At 43.3% G+C, this 22,748-nt stretch overlaps 1 protein-coding gene across 1 annotated transcript in view; it reads right to left on the bottom strand.

Annotated features, from left to right (window-relative positions):
* Positions 1-22,748, bottom strand: part of CD44 (CD44 molecule (Indian blood group)) — a 132,327-nt gene that overhangs the window by 33,684 nt on the left and 75,895 nt on the right. Inside the window, 4 exon segments of the mRNA XM_030202432.1 lie at positions 7,962-7,998; positions 8,001-8,179; positions 8,411-8,431; positions 21,684-21,764. Of these exon segments, the coding sequence (XP_030058292.1) occupies positions 7,962-7,998; positions 8,001-8,179; positions 8,411-8,431; positions 21,684-21,764 (318 nt within the window).

Raw genomic sequence — 22,748 nt, 5'->3', positions numbered from 1 at the left:
GCTGGATTCCACAACAGAAAGGGGCATTTTAGTTGGCTATGCTCCAGGGACACAAAGGATATAGAATTTTGAATCTGAAAACTGGCATTGTTGGCATAAGACATGTGTACATATTTTGATGAAAACAAAAGGGTTGATAAAGGCTTGGATTATCCCAGATGAGCCTGATCATCCAGAATATGAAACTAGAACCATAATAGACATGCAGTGTATATAATGCCATACCAAGGCAGATGTCTGAAAGCAACTCACCTGTATCTAACGAGGAACAGGCAGAGGAAGCAGACACAGAAGGATCATTGAAGAAGACAGTACAGTTGGAGAAGGGGAATCAATTGGAGAAGGACTCTCAGATTTAGAGGATGCGGAAAGGTCAGACCAACCTGTTGTCAGACGCTCATCCAGGGAAAACAAAGGTGTTCCACCCCAAGACTGTCTTACCTAACAAAGTCAGCAGAAGCTCAAGAGCCCTTAACATGGGATGAGATTGAGAAAATGCCAGCAGAAGAAGCTGCTGAATGGCATAAAAGCTGCACAAGAAGAAATTGATGCATTGGATAAAAAATAATACTTGGATTCTTACAAATTACCTCCTGGCAAGAAAGCTATAGGATGCAATGGGTATTCAAGTTAAAAAGGAATGCACAAGGAAAAGTGGAAAGGTATAAAGCCAGATTAGTCGCAAAGGGATATCTTCAAAAATATGGAGAAGATTTTGATGAAGTGTTTGCACCTGTAGTGAAACACACGACAATCAGAACACTTCTGAGCATTGCAGTCTCAAAAGGCATGCAAGTCAACCACATTGATGTGAAAACAGCGTTTCTTCACGGAGATATAACTGAAGACTTGTATATGGAACAGCCAACAGGTTTCATAAATACAAAACAAAGACAGCTAGTGTGTAAATTAAACAAAGGTCTTTATGGATTAAAGCAAAGTGCAGAATGTTGGAATGAAAAATTGCATGAAATATTGACAAATTTAGGATTTAAGCAAGGTGAAGCAGATAAATGCTTGTACACTAGGTGCACAAATGGACAATATGCATACATTTTAGCTTTTGTTGATGATCTGCTCATTGCAAGCAAAAGTGAGCAAGAGTACAAGGACATTGTAAAGTGTTTAAATCTCAATGTTGAGATAAAAGAACTTGGTAATGTGTCATACTATCTTGGTATAGAAATTGAGAAACAAAATGATGGTTCTTATCTTCTAAGCCAGAAGCAGAAAATAAATGAGCTTATTGAAAGTTTAGGTATGCAAGATGCCCAAGTTGTAAGCACTCCCATGATCACTGATTTTCTGAAGGATGAAACAGTAAGAGAACCTTTACCAGATAACATCCAATATAGATCAGCCATAGGTAAGCTTTTATATCTAGCTACCACATACAGGGCTGATATAGCAAATGCAGTAGGAATTTTGAGCAGAAGGGTCAGCTCACCTACCAAATCAGATTGGACTGCAGTTAAAAGGATGGTAAGGTATTTAAAGGGTACCATTGATTGTAAGTTAAAGGTTTCAGCCAATAGTAATCCAAAACTAATATGTTACTGTGATTCAGATTGGGCAGGGGATCATTCTGATTATAAATCCACAAGTGGATATGTGTTTATGTATGGAAATGTACAAATTTCATGGGCCAGTCATAAACAAAGTATTGTGAGTTTGTCTTCTACAGAAGCTGAATACGTGGCTGTATCGGAAGCGTGCAGAGAACTGATGTGGATTGAAAAACTTTTGCTGGATTTCGGAATAGCTGAAAAGAGACCAATCCAGATAATGGAAGATAATCAGAGCTGCATCCGACTGTCACAGAATGACAAGGTTCAGTCACGCACCAAGCACATCGCAACGAAATACCACAACGTGCGAGAGTTGGCGAAAGAAGGGGTCATCAGTCTACACTATTGTCACACCAGTGAGATGACAGCTGACATCATGACCAAACCGTTACCCAGAGAACATTTTGTGAATCTGCGTATAAAGCTTGGACTTTGTATGAATAAATAATTGCATGACAGTTATGCATGAGAAGGGGTTTGTTGGAATGTAATTGTATTTTACATGCATTGCCTGTCACCTATTATTTCTCTGTGATTACTCTGTGACCTCTGATGTGAATTACTTAGAGAGGTCACAGCTATGCAACTTCCTGTGGGGGTTAGACACAGCACATGCAGCACATGGAGCACATGGAGCTCATGATCTCTCCTAACCTGAGAGGATCTATGGTGGTGTGAGCATCCATTACCATCTAAGCACATGGAAGGAGCTGATAATACAAATGTATAGTATTATGTATATATAAGCCTGTCTGATTATAATCTAACTACAAACTGTGAGTAAACAGATGTTTTGTTACTTCAACTTTAAAGTGACTCAGCAGTGAATTATTCAGGGTGAATGAGAGAGAGATGAAGAAAGAAATTAACATTTCTAAAGCTGAAGCTGTGTGTACTAAAATCTGCTAATTATTTACTACAAATAATCCAACACCAACATCGTGAGACTGTAACACAAGCTAATGAAATCACGGAGCCCAATACCCTACACCCACCAAAATGCAATGCTGATGTGACCCTGTAGTGCACCCGAGAGCCACTCTGACCCAGGGAAAGGCTGTGAGAGGATCGAACATATTCTGCTGTCATGGAGGTGGGTACGGGCATTTGAGGCTGGCATAGAGGCTGGAAAAAAATTTTTTAAAGTGGGTTTTTTTGGTGGGAGGGGTTAGTGACCACTGGGGAGTCCGGGGAGGTCATCCTCGATTCCCTCCAGTGTCATCTGGTCAGTTGGGGCACTTTTTTGGGACTTGTTTCGTGAAAAAAAGGGTCCAAAAAAAGTGACCCAAAAATCGCGGTAAAAACGCTTTTTTTTTTTCGATCATCAGCTAAAGACGCCCATCTCTCCTCGGCTGCTAACCACGCCCCAGTCCCACCTCCGACACGCCCTCCATCAACTTTATTCGTTCCGTGACATAGTGCAGTTGGAAACGCCCAAAATCGGCTTTCGATTATACCGATTTGGGCGCCTTTCCCAGAAAAACGCCCATCTCCCGATTTGGGTCGAAATATAGGCGTTTTTTCTCTTTCGATTATAAGCTGGATCTTGTCTTAGCTACACTTGGATAACAAAATCAGCAATTATTTAATGAACGCGAATTGAGAGTGACAAAATGAACTGAAACGAGATGTTTTGCCTTGTGAAAAATCTGTAACCAGCGAGATGAGATTAATAGGGGTGGACTTATATTTGAAACAAACCAGAAATTTCTAGTCAAATTTCCTTTTTCATTAAAAAAAAAAAACCCTCTGGGCCCTATCTCTACTCCTATCAGCCCCCCAGGACTCTCTTTTTGGTCATCTGGCAGCATTTTCAGGTACAGAAGATATTCAAAATGGCATTGGTCTCAAACTAATCAGAAACCATTTCTATAGCACATCAATGGGGCTGGAATAACTGGGAATATCACCCGCCCCATGATGGCAGAAGAATGTCAGAGGTTGATTGACAGATGAGAGCATAGTAAAATGACAAAGAAAGCAAAAAAAAAAAAATATATATCCATGCGCATATCTAGAGATTAGAGGGAGACTACCCATGTTTAAAAAACTATGCAAGACCTAGTGTTTCCAGCAGGCGTTGCTGAGGTCTGTCTAGACACTGGTTATCATGACCGGCATTGATGACAAAAGGTGGTAAACCTTTTTATTTGTTAATTTGTCTGATAGTTTTTTCTTCTATTTTATTATGCTACATTAGAAGGATGATTTTATTACGTGAAGATGGAATTCACATTTACAGGTCAGGACATGGAAAATTTCTACAGTACTTTGGAGGCTCTACCAAATGTGGAGTCTCTTGTAAATCAGGTTGCAGGACCGCTTGTGTAAGTCTCTCCATGTGCAGCAGAAGCAGCAATTTTGAAAAGCTTTAAGTGTGGAGAAAATGTGGAAATATCTCAGCTTTTCAAAACCATTGCCCTCACAGAGCCCTTGCCAGCAAACTGGCCCCCCCCCCCCCCCCCAGTGGCCCTCCAATATTGATTTCCCCTGATCATGTTGCAAAGCAACTGATCCCTTTCCCGACCCCCATCAACATCTGTCTGCATGAGATTAGAACCTCGCCCAAGCATCCAATCCTTCCACCCACAATCCATGGCACTAAGCCCCCTCATGACCCCCCCCCCCAGCAACACTGAAACCCCCTCAAGACCTTCTCCCCGACAGACTCCCCAGTCTCCTATTCTGAGCTTACTGGAGTCTCTGGTGTCAAGTGTGAGCAGAAGCGATGCCCACTTGTTCCTGATCTTACAGCACGGGATTCTAAAATGGCTGCCGTGATCTCTGGAAGTGCTCAGACCATATTAACATTAAGGGTCAGGTTGCCAAATAAGGGAATTTAAAAGGCTTTTATTGAATACTAACAGTATGGAGCAGTGGCGTAGCCAAGGGTGGGCTTGGGTGGGCCCAGGCCCACCCATTTTGGGCTCAGGCCCACCCAGTACCAGCATGGCTATAATGTGGCTGGCAGGGATCCCCAAGCCCCACCAGCCGAAAACTCGAAACAAGTGTCCCTCCTGCATACCTTGTAAATAGCAGATCTTCACCTGCAGTGAGCAGTGACTGATGCATACTGCTCGCACCGGCCCCATAGCCTTTGCTCTGATGTATTCTTGCCTAGGCAGAAACAGGAAGTTGCATCAGAGGGAAGGGTATGGAGCCAACATCAGCAGTGTGTATTAGTTGCTGCCTGTTGCCGGTGAAAATCTGCTATTTAAAATGTATTCAGGAGAGGGAGGATATTTGAGAGACCATATGGCAAGCAGATGAGAGGAGAGACCACATCATCTGCCCACCCATCTTGGGCCCAGGCCCACCCAAACGTTGGTGTCTGGCTACGCCCCTGGTATGGAGCCATTAATTGCTACATTAAATGCCTAACACAAAATTCCTATTAGGGGCCTGATATGAGTGGGGAATGGCATGGATTGGCCTTGTAGTTAATGTGGAGGTCGGTGCATTTAGCTACACCTTCGGAGCTGTAGCTAACTGTATTGCAAATTATCAGCCAGTCATGCTGTTAATTTGTGGTGACGATCATTGCTTTGCATTAACTTCATGGTTGCCTTCCCCAGAGTGGTGGGAATGCCTCAGCAGTTAACATAAGCTAGTAAATGAGAACATAAGAGTAGCATTACTGAGTCAGACCAACGGTCCATCTAGCTCAGTATCCTGTTTCCAACAGTGGCCAATCCAGGTCACAAGTAACTGGCAGAAACCTAAATCATGGCAACATTCCATGCTACCAATCCTAGGGCAAGCAGTTGTTTCCCCATGTCTGTCTCTATAGCAGACTATAGACTTTTCCTCCAGGAACTTGTCCAAACCTTTTTTAAACCCAGATCTGCTAACTGCCATTACTAATCCTCCGGCAAAAGGTTCCAGAGCTTACCTATTCGTTGAGTGAAAAAATATTTCCTCCTATTTGTTTTAAAAGTATTTCCATGTACCTTCCCTAGCCTTTGTACTTTTGGAATGAGTAAGAAAATCGATTTACTTCTACTCATTCTACACCACTCAGGATTTGTAGACCTCAATCATATCTCCCATCCACCCATCCATCCATCCATCTCTTTTCCAAGCTGAAGAGCCCTAACCTCTTTAGCCTTTCCTCATATGAGAGGAGTTCCATCCCCTTTACCATTTTGGCCACTTTTCTTTGAACCTTTTCTAATTCCGCTATGAGATACATACATTGTGAGATACAGTGGCCAAAACTGAATACAATATTCACGTTGAGGTCGCACCACGGAGCGATACAGAGGCATTATATTTTTGGTTTTATTCACCATCCCTTTCCTAATAATTCCTAGCATCCTGTTTGCTTTTTTGGCCACCACCACACATTGAGCAGAAGATTTCAGTATATTATCTACAACGACACCTAGATCTTTTTCTTGGTTGCTGACCCCCAAGGTGGACCCTAGCCTCAGGTAACTATGATTCGGATTAGTCTTTCCAATGTGCTTCACCTTGCATTTGTCCACATTAAATTTCATCTGCCATTTGGATGGCCAGTTTTCCAATTTCCTAAGGTCTTTCTGCAATATTTCACAGCCCGCACATATTTTAACAACCTTGGATAGTTTTGTGTCATCTTCAAATTTAATCGCCTCACTCATCATTCCGATTTCCATATCATTTATAAATATGTTAAATAGCACCGGTCCTAGTACTGATCCCTGTGGCACTCCATTGTTCACCCTCCTCCATTGAGAGAAATGACCATTTAACCCTACCCTTTGTTTTCTGTCCAATAACCAATTCCTAATCCAAACCAGAACCTTGCCTCCTATCCCATGACTCTTCAATTTTCTCAGGAGTCTCTCATGAGGAGCTTTATCAAAAGCTTTCTGAAAATCTAGATACACTACATCAACTGGCTCACCTTTATCCGCAAATTTATTCAGGCCTTCAAAAATGAAGCAAATTGGGGAGGCAAGACTTCCCCTTGGCTGAACTCATGCTGACTCTGTCCCATTAAACCATGTTTGTCTATGTGTTCTGTAATTTTACTCTTATAATAGTTTCCACTATTTTGCCCAGCATTGACATCAGGCATACCGGTCTGTAATTTCCCCACCCCGATCACCCCTGGAACCCTTTTTAAAAATCGGTGTTTCATTGGCCACCAATCTTCAGGTACTATGGAAGATTTTAAAGATAGGTCATATATTACTAACTGCAGATCAGCAATTCATGCTTGAGTTCTTTGAGCACCCTTGGATGTATGCCATCTGGTCCAGGCCCTGAAATATTTATTTTGTTATTTTTTAATTAATTATATTGATTGTATGCTGTTTGAGCCCCTTTGTTGGGAGTTAGGTGACACATACATCTGAATAATGTAAAAGATCTTTCGTTAGCATTATAAGACTGATCCTGGGGGTAATGTCCCCAAGTGGGTTAATTTTGTGCATACCATGACTGTAATGAATTTTACTCTTAAGTCAGGGTATGTGGAACAGTCGCATAGCCAGACTTTAAATTTTGGGGAGGTCCTGAGCCTAAAGTGGGGGAAGACACAAAAATTTGCCCAGCCCCCTGCTCTCCACATCTGCCCTGCTTTCCTGTGCCCCCTCACCTGCAACCTCCTGAGCTGGCGGGGATCCCCAAACCCTGCCAGCAGAAAAGGGCCTCCACCGGTGGCCTGACAGTTTGGTGGCTCTTTTCAGGGCTGCTGCCGTGCCACATTCCCCAGGCATGCTCAGGTTTTCTGGATGCAACACACTGGGGAGGGGGCAGCGAAGTGGTTGCAGCCCCATGGAAAGTGTCACTATTTGGCCAGACTGCCAGTGAAGGGCCTTTTCTGCCTGGTGGGGGCTTGGGGATCCCTGCCAGCTGCAGCAGACAGTGCCTCAATTTGGGGAGGGGCCTGAACCCAAAGTCAGGGAGGCCCCGGGCTCCCTCTCCCCTATGGCTACCAACCACCGAGTGTGAAGAATGATTTCAACCTCTCAAATTTACTGCTAACGTTTGCAATAGCACTTGCATCGTGCTGAGGAGAGCTCCCTTCTGGGGTTCAGTGGATGTAAAATGTATAAAACAGTGCTTGGAAATTTCTTATAATCAGGCCTGTGGCATAACAATACAATTCTGTATCTATGTACTCATTTCCTCCTTCTCCTCCTTTTACCACAGAGAGTTGGAGATCCCTTTAGTGTATCTGTCTTTTGTCTTTTCCCCTTTTATTCCCTTTGCTTTGCATCTACTGACAAAGTTGTCCCTGCTGAAAATGAAAGTAGGAAAGCAGCGTTAGTCTGAGGGTTGTAGCACAATGGCTGCTAGGCCATATTGAGTAAAATTGAAAGCTTCCCTGATTTGCCTCATCACAAACATATGAATGCTCTCTGGGCGTAGTTTGCTAAACAAATGATCATTTATTTCTCTTACCGTTTTCTGTATCAGTCTGGGTTTTATCAGGAATGGTCTTCCCGTTTGAGGAGGATAAGCAATGTTCTCATTCTCATCTTCCTTTGTTGTTTCCTCATAGCTTCCATAGGGAGTCTCTGTGGTATCAGGTATTGAAGTAGAGACTGGATGTTGTATGATGTGGATTAAAACTGTCTTCATCACCAGAAGTGCTGGGAGAAGAAGGTTTAGGTTGTAATTTCACCAAAAATTGTCATGATCAGATTTTTCAGGGTGTAACAGTCTGATTCTATTGCGAGAATATCCATCTGTTGCAGTGTCAGTGTCAGATTCAGAGTGATCAAGGGCTTGAGTAGTTAGTGAATCAAAAGGTCATAAATCATCAATTTCTGTGATCTTCCCCAGTATCTGATTTAGAAGGGGTTGGTTTCCTTCTGGTATGGTGCTTCTGTCCAAGACCTGGTCCTAAAGGGGGTCTATCGGATGAGGTCCCTGTTGGCAAGATATGAAAATATGTTTTAATAAATATACATCTTTCTGGTACATAAAACTCAGAGTATGCAACTGTATCTTTTTCAGATATATGGTCATTTAACCACCTAACTAGTAACTAAAAAAGGACCTCTGACTCATCACTTACACAGACCCTGAAAATTCAAACAAAACAATTAAGAACATGAGAACATAAAGAACATAAAGCATTGTAGCCCAGTATCCTGTTTCCAACAGTGGCCAATCCAGGTCACAAGAACCTGGCAAGAGCCCATAACAGCAAAAACAGATTGTATGCTGCTTATCCTAGAATATGCAATGGATTTTCCCCTAGTCCATCTTAATAATGGTTTATGGACTTTTATTTAGGAAATTATCCAAATCTTTTTTAAACCCTGTTAAGCTAACAGTTTGTTTTACCAAGTTCCCTGGCAAACGATTTCAGAGTTTAATTACTCTTTGAGTGAAGAAATATTTTCTCTGATTCGTTTAAAATTTCTTTCTTTCTTTCTGACTTGATATACCGCCGTTAACTGACAAGCAGAGCAAAGCGGTTTACATTAAATTAAAAGAAAGAACTACATAATTTTTTGACAGGAAAGATAATACACGCATTAATAAAAGAGACATATATCAAACACACAACTGTGCATTTCATTTCTTTTTACTTTCCTTCCAGACACTGCAGACCCAATATGCCTCAATCACACCTGTAATGCCTGTTGAAAAAAAAACTGTCTTCAACAGTGATTTAAAGTCTTTAGTTGATTTCCCATGCAGGGTAAAGGTAAAGAATTCCACAGATGAGGAGCAATAAAGAAAAAAAAGCACTCTGCATGAGTAACTTTCAAGATATGCAAAGCGAGGTCCTGGCAGAACCATTCAATGACCATTTATTGCACGAAGAATCCTTACGGGTGAATATGGGATTATCAGTGAAGATAGGTATGTGTGGTGAGCCTTGACGGAATGACCTTAAAACCCAATAGTAGTGCTTTGAACTTGATACGGTAGGAAACGGGTAGCCAGTGATGATCGCGTAAAGCAGGTGTGATATGGTCAAATTTATGGTAGTGACAAAGAAGACGAATAGCTGTTCTGTAGTGCCTGGAGTCTTGCAAGCAGGGATTTAGAAATACCTAAGTAAATGATATTGCAATAATCCAGTTGTTATAAAGAGAGAAATAATTAAGGAGTGAAAGAATCATGGTCAAAGAAAAGCCAAACCGATCGCAATTGATGTAAAAGAAAAAAAACTGTGATTTACTTAATGCAGAGACTTGTGGCTCAAAAGTGAGACCAGAGTCTAATAGTATCCCTAAGCATCTAGCTTCTCCTACATAAGCACACAATTGTGGAACGCATTACCAAAAGCTGTGAAAACAACGTACCACCACCTAAACTTCCGGAAATCACTAAAAATCAACCTGTTCAAAAAGGCATACCCTACCAACCCAACCTAAGCACCTAAACCCTACAACACAACGAAACCATATCTTGTTATAGACTCTGCATAACTCTTCCTCTCTACAATTCCTAATGTGTCTATAACACATGAACCTTAATTGACTACAACAACTCTTTGTATCTGTATCTCTACCGGAGATGGCGAACGCCTCTACGGTACAATGCAAACCACATTGAGCCTGCAAATGGTGGGAAATGTGGGATACAAATGTAACAAAAATAAATAAATAAATAAAACTTGGTACTGGGGTGATCACGGGTGTCAAATAACAGAAGAGGGATAGTAGTTTCATTGCATGCCCCCTAATCCTAGAATTTTGGAAAGAGTAAACAAGTGATTCACATCTACCTGTTCCACTCAACTCAGTATTTTACACCTCTATCATATCTCCCCTCAGCCATCTCTTCTCCAAGCTGAAGAGCCCTAGCTGCTTCAGCTGTTCCTCATAGGGAAGTCGTCCCATGCCCTTATAATTTTCATCTCCCTTCTCTGTACCTTTTCTAATTCCACTATCCACCTTATAATCGAAAGAGAAAAACGCCTATATTCTGACCTAAATCGGGAGATGGATGTCTTTCTCTCGTGGGTGCTCAAATCAGTATAATCGAAAGCTGATTTTGGGCGTCTTCAACTGCACTCCGTCGCGGGAATGAATAAAGTTGATGGGGGCGTATCAGAGGTGTGGTGAAGGTGGGACTGGGGCGTGGTTATTGGCCAAGCAGAGATGGGCGTCTTTAGGTGATAATCGAAAAAAGGCGGTTTTACCGCTATTTTGGGTCACTTTTTTTGGACCCTTTTTTTTCACGAACAAGTCCCAAAAAAGTGTCCCAACTGACCAGATGACCACTGGAGAGAATCGGGGTTCACCTGCCCTGACTCCCCCAATGGTCACTAACCCCCTCCCACCAAAAGAAACCCACTTTACAAACTTTTTTGCCAGCCTGTATGCCAGCCTCAAATTCCGTACCCACCTCCATGACAGCAGAATGTGTTCTATCCTCTGACAGCCTTTCCCTGGTTCTGATGTGGCTCTCGGGTGAGTGTGACACCTTTTCTGTTAAGGGCACTGCAGAGTCACATCAGCAATGCATTGTGGTGAGTGTAGGGTATTGGGCTCCGTGATTCCACTAGCTTGTGTTCAATGCTCACGATGTTGGTAGTTGGTAGGCTCTACTCCCATGGTGCTTTTCCCTCTGCTTACTGGGCCAGAGTGTGCCCTGTTGTGTTTCCGGTAGTCCATGAGGTAATGGCCATGTTTGTAAGACATTTTTAGATCCCGGTCATGTGTTAGCCATGTTACAGCACTTAGTGTCTTACCTTGAACGTTGCTGAAAGAGGGCATTGTACAGCATTCTGCCAGCTGGGACCTACTGCTAATCTCAGTACTAGCGAGACTCGTTGCCAGTGGGGCACAACCTGTGATCTGCAGTTAACTGTGAGTAAAGGTGCTTATTCAAATAAAGGACGTTTTCAGCGAGATTAGTCTTCAGGTGTGAACTGCTGTGCCAAGGTTATACAGCAGCAACAAGTCCTGTCCCTGGAGCACTTTTTAGTGGGTACTGCAGTGCACTCAGGCAGGGCAGACCCAGGCCCAACCCCCCCCCCCCCCCCTCCACCTGTACCACTTGTGGTGGTAAATGGGAGACCTCTGAAACCCACTGTACCCACATGTAGTTGCCCCCTTCAACCCCTAAGAGCTATGGCAGTGTTATACATTTGTCCCTCCCACGACCAAATGGCTTGGATTAGGACGTTTCTGAGCTGGGATATTTTCCATTATCGCAAAAAAAAAAAACCCAAAAAAAAAACGCCCAGCTCAGAAAGGACCAAATCCATGGGCATTTGGTCCGTCCAAACCGTATTTTCGAAACAAAAGATGGACCGCCCATTTTTTTCGAAAATATGGTCTGTCCTGCTTCTTCATGTACCCATTTTCGGACATAGATGCCCATGGAGATGGGCGTTCGCGTTTGATTATGCCCTTCATTATCTTTTTTGAGATGCGGCAACTATCAAATCCCTCTGTTCATATAGTGAAAAGATGAGTCTGACCACGTGGTCCATGCTGTGATAACATCGGGCTGGACCTACTGTATTGCCCTGTACATTGATTAGGCTAAAAAGAGTTTGTACCAGCTCTATCTAATTCAGAATACTGCAGTACAACTCATAGAGGGCTGCAAGTGACATGACCACATCATACCCTTGCTGCAAAACCTTTACTGGCTGCCAGTACCTTACAGGGTCAAATTTAAAACTCTATGTTTGCTATTCAAGGCCCTCAGACAAAAATTGTCCAGAGTACTTATACACCTTTGAAGCCTCTAAGGTCCTCTCTCAAGCAGCATCACTATCTGTACCTCATCAACACCTGCCAGAACGCCCTCTCAGGAGAAGCCCTCACACTCAAACTCGCTCCCAGAAAGGCTATGCTGAACTCTAGACTACCTTTACTTTAGGAAACAAGGTAAAAGCCTGTCTCTTCTCTCAAGCCTTTAATACATGTGGCAAATAACTATCCACACACTCTGCACCTGGACTAGCTTACTGCAAACACTGCACCTTAGACTGTTTCTTTATATATTAGTTAACTGTACATATAATTTGCCTTCAGTTTAGCCACTCATCTGTTTATCCCAATAACATATATGTAGCAGTTCTACATCTCAACTGCACTTACCCCCTCAGCTGCCTATTAAGCTGCTTCATTTGTATTGTGTTGACATTGTGGGTGTCATATCTATGTTATATGAATGTTCCTCCATGCCTGTCTATTATGGTATCATTCATATTCTGTCACTGTTATCATATTTCTGTTAGATTGTTCTACAGTGCTGTTAAATATGTATATTTCTGATACTGTTTCATGGTAATTCTATCACTGGCGTTCAATTTGCCATCTCCAGGTTTACCTCACTGATTTATGCTTATGTTTTGTCATTTTACTATTGCTATGTTGTTAACAAAATTGTAAGTTTTAAGTCAAGCTGTACCTGCTATACAATGCCTTGGAGAATCTCTTCATAAAAATGGTTAATAAATCCCAATAATAAATAAATATTCAGTGTGTTTCCCCTTGCAGCCATATAAAAGGGGGGGGGGGGGGGGGGAAGGGGGGAAAACTCAGAGCAACTGGATTCAAAAAGTGATCTTAAAAATCTAGAACACCTGTTCCTTTAGCTCTATATGGTAGATCCTCATATAGAGGCCCACGTTTTGCAAGCCTACATTCAGTGGTCCTCTCAGCTGGAATACAACTGAGTGCTTCAATCAGGGCTCAGTTCTGCTGGTTTGCTTTGTCAGCTAGTGCCTCAGCTATCTCAGCAGCTTATATTATGTGAGCAGTGAAAAATATGCATAGCACCCTAGGTTGGACAGAATAGATTTACAAAGCATCTTTAATAGTTTAAAAAGATTCAAACAACCACTCTTCTAAGGGGGAGGGGATTGGACTTGATATACTGCCTTTCTGTGGTTTTTGCAACTACCTTCAGAGCAGTTTACATAGGATATACATGTACTTATTTGTACCTGGGGCAATAGAGGGCTAAGTGACTTGCTTAGAGTCACAAGGAGCTGAAGTGGGAATTGAATTCAGTTCCTCAGGATCAAGGTCTGCTGTATTAACCACTAGGCTACTCCTCCACTTAAGTCAGACCAGGGGCGTAGCCACGGGTGGGCCTGGATGGGCCTAGGCCCACCCAGTTTGGGTTCAGGCCCACCCAGCAGCGGAGCGGAGGGAGCAGGGCGCGCTGATCCTGCATCTGCCTCCTTCTCTCTGGTGGCAGTGCTTCCCAGACGCTGCTTACCGCCGCCAACGATCTACCTCCTCACTCTGTCTCAACAGCAGCTGGTAGCATCGCGATTCAAACACGCTGCATCCTGCCTCTAACCCGGAAACGCTTCCGGGTTAGAAGCAGGGGGTAGCGTGTTTGAATCGCTACCGCTGCTGTTGAGAGTGAGACAGAGGGAGGAGGTAGATCGTGGTCGGGCGGCGGTAGGCAGCGCTGGAAGCGCTGCCGTCCGAGAGAGGGCGGGCAGGTGGAATGGGAGGGAAGGATGCATGGGGGTGAAGGAGAATCGCTGGACACATGATGGGAGCGGGAGGGGAGGGGAGAGAGGAGAGTCACGGGATGGATGGATGGAGGTGGGGGTCAGGGTGAGAGAGGAGAATTGCTGGGGATGATGGATGGATGGAGGTGGGGGGCAGGGGTGAGAGGAGAATTGCTGGGATGATGGATGGATGGAGGTGGGGGGTCAGGGGAGAGAGGAGAATTGCTGGGGATGATGGATGGATGGAGGTGGGGGGCAGGGGTGAGAGGAGAATTGCTGGGGATGATGGATGGATGGATGGAGGTGGGGGTCAGGGGAGAGAGGAGAATTGCTGGGGATGATGGATGGATGGAGGGAGGTGGGGTCAGGGAGAGAGGAGAATTGCTGGGGATGATGGATGGATGAGGTGGGGGCAGGGGAGAGAGGAAAATTGCTGGGGGAAGGATGGATGGAGGTGGGAGTCAGGGGAGAGAGGAGAATTGCTGGGGATGATGGATGGATGGAGGTGGGGGCAGGGGAGAGGAGAATTGCTGGGGATGGATGGATGGAGGTGGGGGGCAGGGGAGAGAGGAGGGATTGCTGGAATGGATGGATGGAGGGGACAGGGGCAAGAACAGAATTGCTGGGATGGATGGATAGGGGGAGGGGAGAGAAGAGAATTGCTGGGTATGGATGGATGGAGGGGAGAGGAGAGTTGCTGACATGGGTGGATGGAGGGAGGGAAGAGGAGAGAGGAAGGTTGCTGGACATGGGTGGATGGAGGGGAGGGCAGGGGGCAGAAGAGGGTTGCTGGACATGGATGGAAGGAGGGAAGGGAGAGAGGGAAATGCTGCACATGGATAGAAGAAAAAGGAAAGAGTGAGGAAGGAGATGAGATGAGGGAAAAGGAAGAGAGGAGAAAATTGCACATGGATGAAGAAAATAGGCAGAAGCTGGATCCACTGGACAGTCAAGTCTACCGGAGGACCAGAGCAAGAAATGAAGAAGAAAGGCGGAAAGTAAAGAAATAAATGGAAAGGAAGCCCTGGAAACGGAGTAGTAAAGAGGACAGATAGCAGCAGAATCAGATACTGGGCCAGTATGATCAGAAAAACAAAGTCACCAGACAGCAAAGGTAGAAAAAAATAATTTTATTTTCATTATAATGATTGGAACACGTCCACTTTGAGAATCAGGTGCTCAACATTAAAAGTTTATATTTATTTACTTATTTATGGCATTTTATCCCACATTAAACATGAATTAGATTGGAACCTGGGATCATTTAATGTTTTTTTTTTCTTGGAGAGAGTAATGCATTGCCTCCCCCACCCCCAGGCTCTCTCCCTGGCTATAGCCAGCTCTGCAATTTTGAGGGAAGGTGCACAGGTGGACGGGGGGGGGGGGGGGGGGGGGGGGGGGGCGCAGAGGTGGACCAGGGAGAGAGCCTGTTAAACATTTACCAGCACACCACTGTCTAGTGCCCACCCATCCAACCTGTTGGCCCACCCAAAAATTGACTTCTGGCTACGCCCACTGAGTCAGACTGGTTTACAATCTAAAATTACACACACACCACACACACACACACACACACACACACACACACACACCACACACACACACACACCACACACACACACACACACACACATATATATATATAAGAAAAGAACAGCACAGTATGACAGAAAAGTAAACAATCACTCATACCAGAAGATCACAACCCAAATAAAATCCCCAATCCCAAATACATGACTTTTACACTATTCATTTTTGCAACTTACCTGGCATACAACCAGGGTTCAAATCTGCTGATGTTCCTTGTGGCCTTGGACAAATCATCCCACCCTACATTGCCTCATGTATCAACTACCCAGATAAATGCTGCTGAGACAAATATTTAGGGGCTCTATCTGGATAGTGTTGCTATATATCTTTACAGCTGTATTGTAGAAAAGCATTAGCATCGTATCTCTGTTATTTGAATGTTCTAATGCGGGCTTATTAGATGTTTCACTAGTATTATGCTGACATATACTATATCTTTGTTATTTAAATTTGAGTGTTGTTAAAGTGTATATTTTTGATACTGTTTCATTTTAGTCCTATTATTAGGTTTTAATTTGCTGTTTCCAAGTTTATCTCATTTATTGTATTTATGTTTATATTTGGTCATTTTACTATTGTTATGCTGTTAACAAAATGTAGGTTTTAAGTTAAACTGACCTGCTGTATACAGCCTTGGGTGAATCTCTTCATTAAGGCGATTAATAAATCCCAATAAATAAATACAGATCACCTTGGCACTATCTGGGTAGTGTCGAGGCAGTCAGGGGGAGAGGTGAGGTAGGGACACAATTTATCCAGATAGCAGCAATTCTGAGCATACTATTTGAATAATTATCAGGATGTGTACGGCCCCATTGCATTTACATGCTATGCCAGTTACATGCGTCATTACAGAATAGCTCTTAGGCAGCCTGCTAGCACTTTCACAGCTAAAGTTTGCACTTCTACACTACTATTACTACTACTACTTATCATTTCTATAGCTGCTGACAGAGCTTACAATCTAATCAAGACAGACAAACAGACAAATAAATAAGGGATAAGGACAAAGAGTAGCAAGATTCCAGAATCCCAAAGAATAACCACATTCTGTGCAGAATCCCAAAGAGTAGCAAGATTCCGGAATCCCAAAGACTTCTACTTATTTCTATAGCGCTGCTAGACGTATGCAGCTCTGTACACTGAACATGTAAGAGACAGTCCCCTGCATGACAATCTAATCAGGACAGACAAACAGGCCAAATAAGGGATAAGGACAAAAGAGTAGCAAGATTCTGAAATCCCAACGAATAGCAAGATTCCATGCAGAATCCCAAAGCGTAGCAAGATTCCGGAATCCCAAAGACTACTACTACTACTACTACTTATCATTTCTATAATGCTACTAGATGTATGCAGCACTGTTCACTGAACATATAAGAGACAGTCCCTGCTTAAAAGAGCTTACAATCTAATCAGGTTACACCTGTCTTTAGAAGCCATTTCACATATCCTTAATTGCATGTACTGCTCACCTTTTCCACCTCAGTCCCTTCACTCTCTGTCAGGGATAGGTCTCACAGTGGCTCAATAACTTACAATCCTTTCTGTGTGGCAGGATACCAACAGCAAGTATACACGACTGTGATTACATGAGCGTAGGGGCTCTGACCCTTTAACACATAGCCAAACCACAGTCTAAAGACAACTAAATACATCCTGTATGCATATTGTTGGGTCAATCCAAATACTATTTTAATCCAAGCACAACAGAGATGTGCTCTCTAACAGGTCTTCCAGTTCAGCCACATATGGTTCTCGAAGCAGTCTCTGCTATTATAAAAAGAAGCCTGTCTTACCTTGCAAACTGTAGTGCTACAATTTCATTTCAGCAGTCCCTCAGCTATCACTGACAGGGCCGTTCCTGGGGCCTCTCTGACATGTTGCTCTAAAGCTGTTCCCTCCTTCATTTGGGCTACACCCCTACCTAGGCTTCCTAGTCTTAGATCTTGGGAAGATGTGTCTTAAGGAATTATGGAATGTGTGTCACTGGCTGGGATATGATCTATAACTGGACAGTAGGGAGACAAATGTGGGCATTATAGGATGTGAAGATCCTGTCATCCACCAACTTGTTTATATTGTTTTGGATATATTATTTGATCTCATTTTACTGGTGGTAGCTTGGTTTTATTGTGAATAATATTTATTTATTTTATTTTACACTGACTATTTTATGCCTTGGTTGAACTATGAATGTGAGTTGTAATCCATGTTGGTTAAAAGCAGAATCTAAAGATAAATACATAAATAAATAAATATAAATAGATAAACAATTAACAATAAGCAATGAAGGGGAAATGAGGTGTGCCACAGGCACTTCCTCACAAGACACAGACTTTGCATGTACGATATATGTGGCTCAAATGTCATAGCCTCGGTACCAGCTGCTATATATTTGAGACAAGAGTGACATGTCCTTGGCAAATAGATACTATGGCATAAGGTTTTTTCTTTGGTTTGCCCACAGTTTGTTTACTCTAGCACTTGCCTCTTATAGTATACAACTCCTGCCAGTTCTTGAGTATCTATGGGACAACACACCTTAAAGTCTCTGTTCAGTCCATGGCTCATGTTGGTCCATCCTACAGATGCTACAGTGGCTTATCAGGCAGTGGAAGAGGGCAGCAGGGATGAACAGGCCAGTCCCTCCAATGTTCCAGTGGCCAGCAGTTAATGGAGAACATCAACTCAATACTGTGATATCCATGTCCAGGAGAAATTGCCACCTGTGGGCTCTGCAAAAGAGCCTGAAGAGGAAGGACAACCACTCTGAAGAGATCAAGGAAGGTGCATTAATGCAGAAAAGCTTGAGGTAATGCCCTCCAGAGAAGAAGGTGGAGAGTGAGGAGGACATTGCAGGGGATCCATCAGAGGACTTCCAGTGGCCCAGAGGTCACAGCAGCTCATAACATCAGAAAACCTGAGTAACATATAGTAACCTAGTAAGATAACATCATCTTAGAAATAGCTCAAGACATTATCAGCAAGACAACCTGCTCAGGGCAGAGGTCAGTGGCCTTCATGTGGATGTTCAGGGTCTGAGAACCACTGTGGAGCAGGAAGTGGGTTGATTAGGATTTAAAGTGAGTAGCCTCATAAATGAAGTAACATTGGACGTGAGCTCCAGACCCTGAACCATATCCCTGGCCTTCTTGCACCCCCAGCTACTTCGGTTTGAGCCATCAGTGTCTGATTTTCTGCAAGCTCCATGAGGAGGTCAGGCATGACTATGGGGTATGGCAAGGTGGACCAGGCTCTTCTGGTGAGCCCTCTGACCCATGACAGCCTCTACATTACAGCACGTGCCAGCTGTCATCTCCCCAAAGTGTGGTTGTAGCAGGGGAAAGAGCTAGGGATCTGGAGGGGTGTTGGAAATGTGCAAGGGTCAGAGGGAGAGTGGCGGTAATAGGGCAATTGCATGCACATGTATGCTATGAGACACCAGTGTGGGGAGGGGAAGGTGTTTTTGGAGGGTATATGAGCACTGTTATATACCTTAAATACACCTGGACACTTGAATTAAACTGTTCACTTACGCACAAGAAATGAGTCTGGGTCAGTTCATTCCTTGCAGCCATTGGATGCTGGTGGGCCTATGCAGGCATTAGATCGCTTGGGTGCACGGCCTCTCCCTCATCCTCACTGTCAGGGTTTGCCTCCATTGGTTCTTTTGGTTCTGGTATCCGCTGGTTGGTTGTGGAGCATGTATGATTGCCAGTGGCATACTACAGTCTCTTTATCAAACCTGAACCTGCAAATGCACTGCTCCACTGTCATGTCCATGAAACAGTTTCATGGCCTCTATACCTTCTGCACAGGGGTTTTTCTTCTTCTTTATTGATTTTTTCTCCTGCAAGCAAGGGCCCACAGGAGCACCACTCTGCTTCTACTCAAGCTTGTACCCACACGATTGCTGACACCTGTGACCATCACAGACTGTTGGGCAAGACTACCACACACACATGCACGCCCGAGTGTGGTTGAACAGACACAGCCAATAACAGACACACAGACAGGCACTCCCAAATGCACAAATACACACACTGTCTGTTGCACATAGAGATGGGGTGGAGGTGCTGAGGAAGAAGAACGCTGTTTAGAAGGTTGGAGAAGGTGTTTGGTAGAAAGGAGCAAAATGGAGCGTAATGGAACTATCCTGTAGAGGTTTAGAAGAGGGCAGAGAGGTAGCTAGTTAGAGGAAGACCAAGGCCTGACCATTCACTGGAGACGTCAACCAGTAGAACAATGCACCAACCAAAGTTCCAGATCAAAAGGGACATCTTCTCCACCACTTAGGTACTAATTATTGAGGAGTAAACTTAGGCTTGTCTTTTACACACCATCTGTGCATGCAATATTTATAGAATCCTGCTGATATTCAGCGCTATTTAACCAGCCAGGAATGGCTCCTGGATGGTCAAATAACATTTAATCGGCTATCTGCGAATATTCAGCGGGAGATAGTTGGTTATCTCCCGCTGAATCTTCGTGGTCAATGCATAGTGGCTAACTGGTTATATCACCTGATATAACCAACTGTCTGCGAATATTCAATGCTTTGCTGGCCAAGTTAGGCAGCCATATTGGGCCACCAAAATAACAGGCCTATCTTTGGCTGCTATAAAATTCACCGGCCAGTGCTAAATATTAATTTAGGCCCCCTTTTATCAAGCCGTGCGGCAATGCCAACTGAGCACATTCAATTGAATGAGCTTTGTTGGCAATACCACACCAGCAGCCACTACTGTCGCTTGATAAAAGGGGGCCTTAGCTGGTTAGTTTATAATAGACAAAAAACCTTGCATATTTAATGCTGGTCACCGGAAACAGCCCGGCATTGAAAATGAGGGCTCAGTGCTGACCACAAGACTTAGCCAGCCTGCCTCCCATGGCTGAATATTGGCTCCAGAATACATCCTACATGCTTGGGTGACACTCATGTCCATTGCAGGCCCAATTTCCACAATAAACGTGGCCCCTTTCAGGGCACATGCATTTATTTATATGACATACTGCATACGTGCACACCTTTTTGGACATTACAGAATACCGCTGAGTGCATTCCTGGGTTTTTCTGTTGAAACTGCGCATGTGAATGGCGCATAACTTTTACAGAATGGTGGGGGTTGTGTTGATCTGTATTGACTATAGTGTCTTTAGGCTGTTCAATTCGAGGCATTTTTCTTGTCCTCAAAGCTAGTATTTGGGCATATGAGGGAAAGGAATATATTGTAGAATCTGTAAATCAAGGACAATGCCAAGAATCTGAAGGTAAGCGGTAGTTCTGGGATCAGCGCGTGCCAATCCCGTGCAAAAAATATTTAATCATTTATAGTGTGGGGGCGTTTGGAACCTGTGTTAATCTGGTAGTGTGGGTAAATTGCCACACATTGCCAATTAGCTCAGGGTTAGCCTGGGAGCCCCTACCTCCTACAAACTAGGTGGTAGTAAGGGCTATTGTGCTAATGGCCACATGCTAATTGGGAAGCTGGCGCATGGCCATTAATGAAAAAAAAAAAGAAATTGAGGTCATTTTACAGCCATTCTAAAAGTGGCCTCAGCATGTGCAACACCCATGCACTAAAAACAGTGCAGACCACTTTTTAGCACGGCTTAGTAAAAGAGACCATTTTGTGTTTTGATTATGCTTTGCTTGGAGTTTTGTTTTTTTATTTTTACCTTTTAATGTATCTGGATTTAGATCACGCCTTTTTTGGTAGTAGCTTAATGGAGGGTTAAGTGAATTGACCAAGATCATAAAGAGCAGCATCAGGGTTTGAACCAAGCTTCCCTGAGTATAAGCCCAATGCTCTAGCCACCAAGCTACTCTTCCATGGTATAGTGGGAAATTCTCCAAAGTGGTGAGATTTTAGAAAGCATCCTTAATAACAATATAGGAACAAAGCAAAACTGATACTAGATGCTATGAGGAGCTCTTCAGGGAAGAATGAGGAACAGACAAACCTGAACATAGTTGGATTGCACGGCTAAGACTATTGAACACAATGACCTTCAGCCATCAAGGTTAGAGCTGATGAACCTCAATGCTTATCTGCCACCTTAGGCCTTCTTACAATTCACAATGGGATTCTTGTGCACTGGAAAATGAATACTCACTCATGTAAGCAAAACCATACCTTGTTCTTGAACAGTTTTGTCTGGATAAAAAGTGAATGATGGTGGTAGGATGATGGGATCACATACTTTCTTCCTAGTTTCTGCATACAAAGGAAACACAATATTTATTGCAATTTAATTGTAACATTGGCATTTGCAAGAGATTTCTTGTTGGCCTTATTTGGCTCTTTTGGAAAAGGACTCCAAGAAATGAGCAGTTGTGGATTATATCAAGCACTCCCTGATAATCAGACTGAGTTGACCCTGTATTCATAGGTGAAAATTGAAGAATAATCTAGTTCTACAGAATAACTCTTGACTTCTGAATGCCTGATCAATAATTATAAAACAATCATAGCATTTATGCAGCATTCCAGGTGTTTTACTTGAGAAAAATAATGGCATTTCAAAGTCTTAAGCTTGGAAAGGGAAAACAGAAGCGTGAAAGACATGGGAAAGTGCCAAAAGATCTGCTCTTGAAACTCTGAAGACAGGTTACCAAGGCTGAGCTTGAAGACACTGGCATATAAAACCTTGCACGATATCACAATGCAAGTTACACCAGCTCATACCCATCTGTATCTGAAGGAATAAGGCCTAGAAAGTCACCTTAGATGTCATTTTAAACACTGAACAAAATTAATGCCAACAGTTATTTTATGCAATTAAGATTCTTTTGTCAAGAAAGCAATTTTATTAGAAATAATATACCAACATGTTAGTGTACAGATTACGGAGATGGTATCAGGCAAGTTCCCACCCACCAATTCCCCCTGAGACAACTCCCACCTAGGACAATTCCCCTGGGACAATTTCCACCAAGGACTTCACCCCACCTCTGGTCATTTCCCACCCTCCCTAGCATTTTTTTTAACTGACCGTAGGTTCTTTCTTGTATTGGATCTGGAACAAGGAGATTAGAGCAGCATACAGATGTACACAGAGGATGTACAATTGCAGAATAACTTTTCATAGGTAGAGTAGTAATTTGTCATAAATCATAATCAGCATGTCATTTTGAGGGTCTGAATTAGGTTTAAACTTAGTTTAGGGAGGTGTGGGGGCACTTACCCCCTACATGACTT

This window comes from Microcaecilia unicolor, chromosome 4 (assembly GCF_901765095.1).
Source record: "Microcaecilia unicolor chromosome 4, aMicUni1.1, whole genome shotgun sequence".
NCBI classification, from domain to species: Eukaryota; Metazoa; Chordata; class Amphibia; order Gymnophiona; family Siphonopidae; genus Microcaecilia; species Microcaecilia unicolor.
Note: the sequence above shows the minus strand (reverse complement) of the source record. Positions and strands in the feature narration are given on the sequence as shown.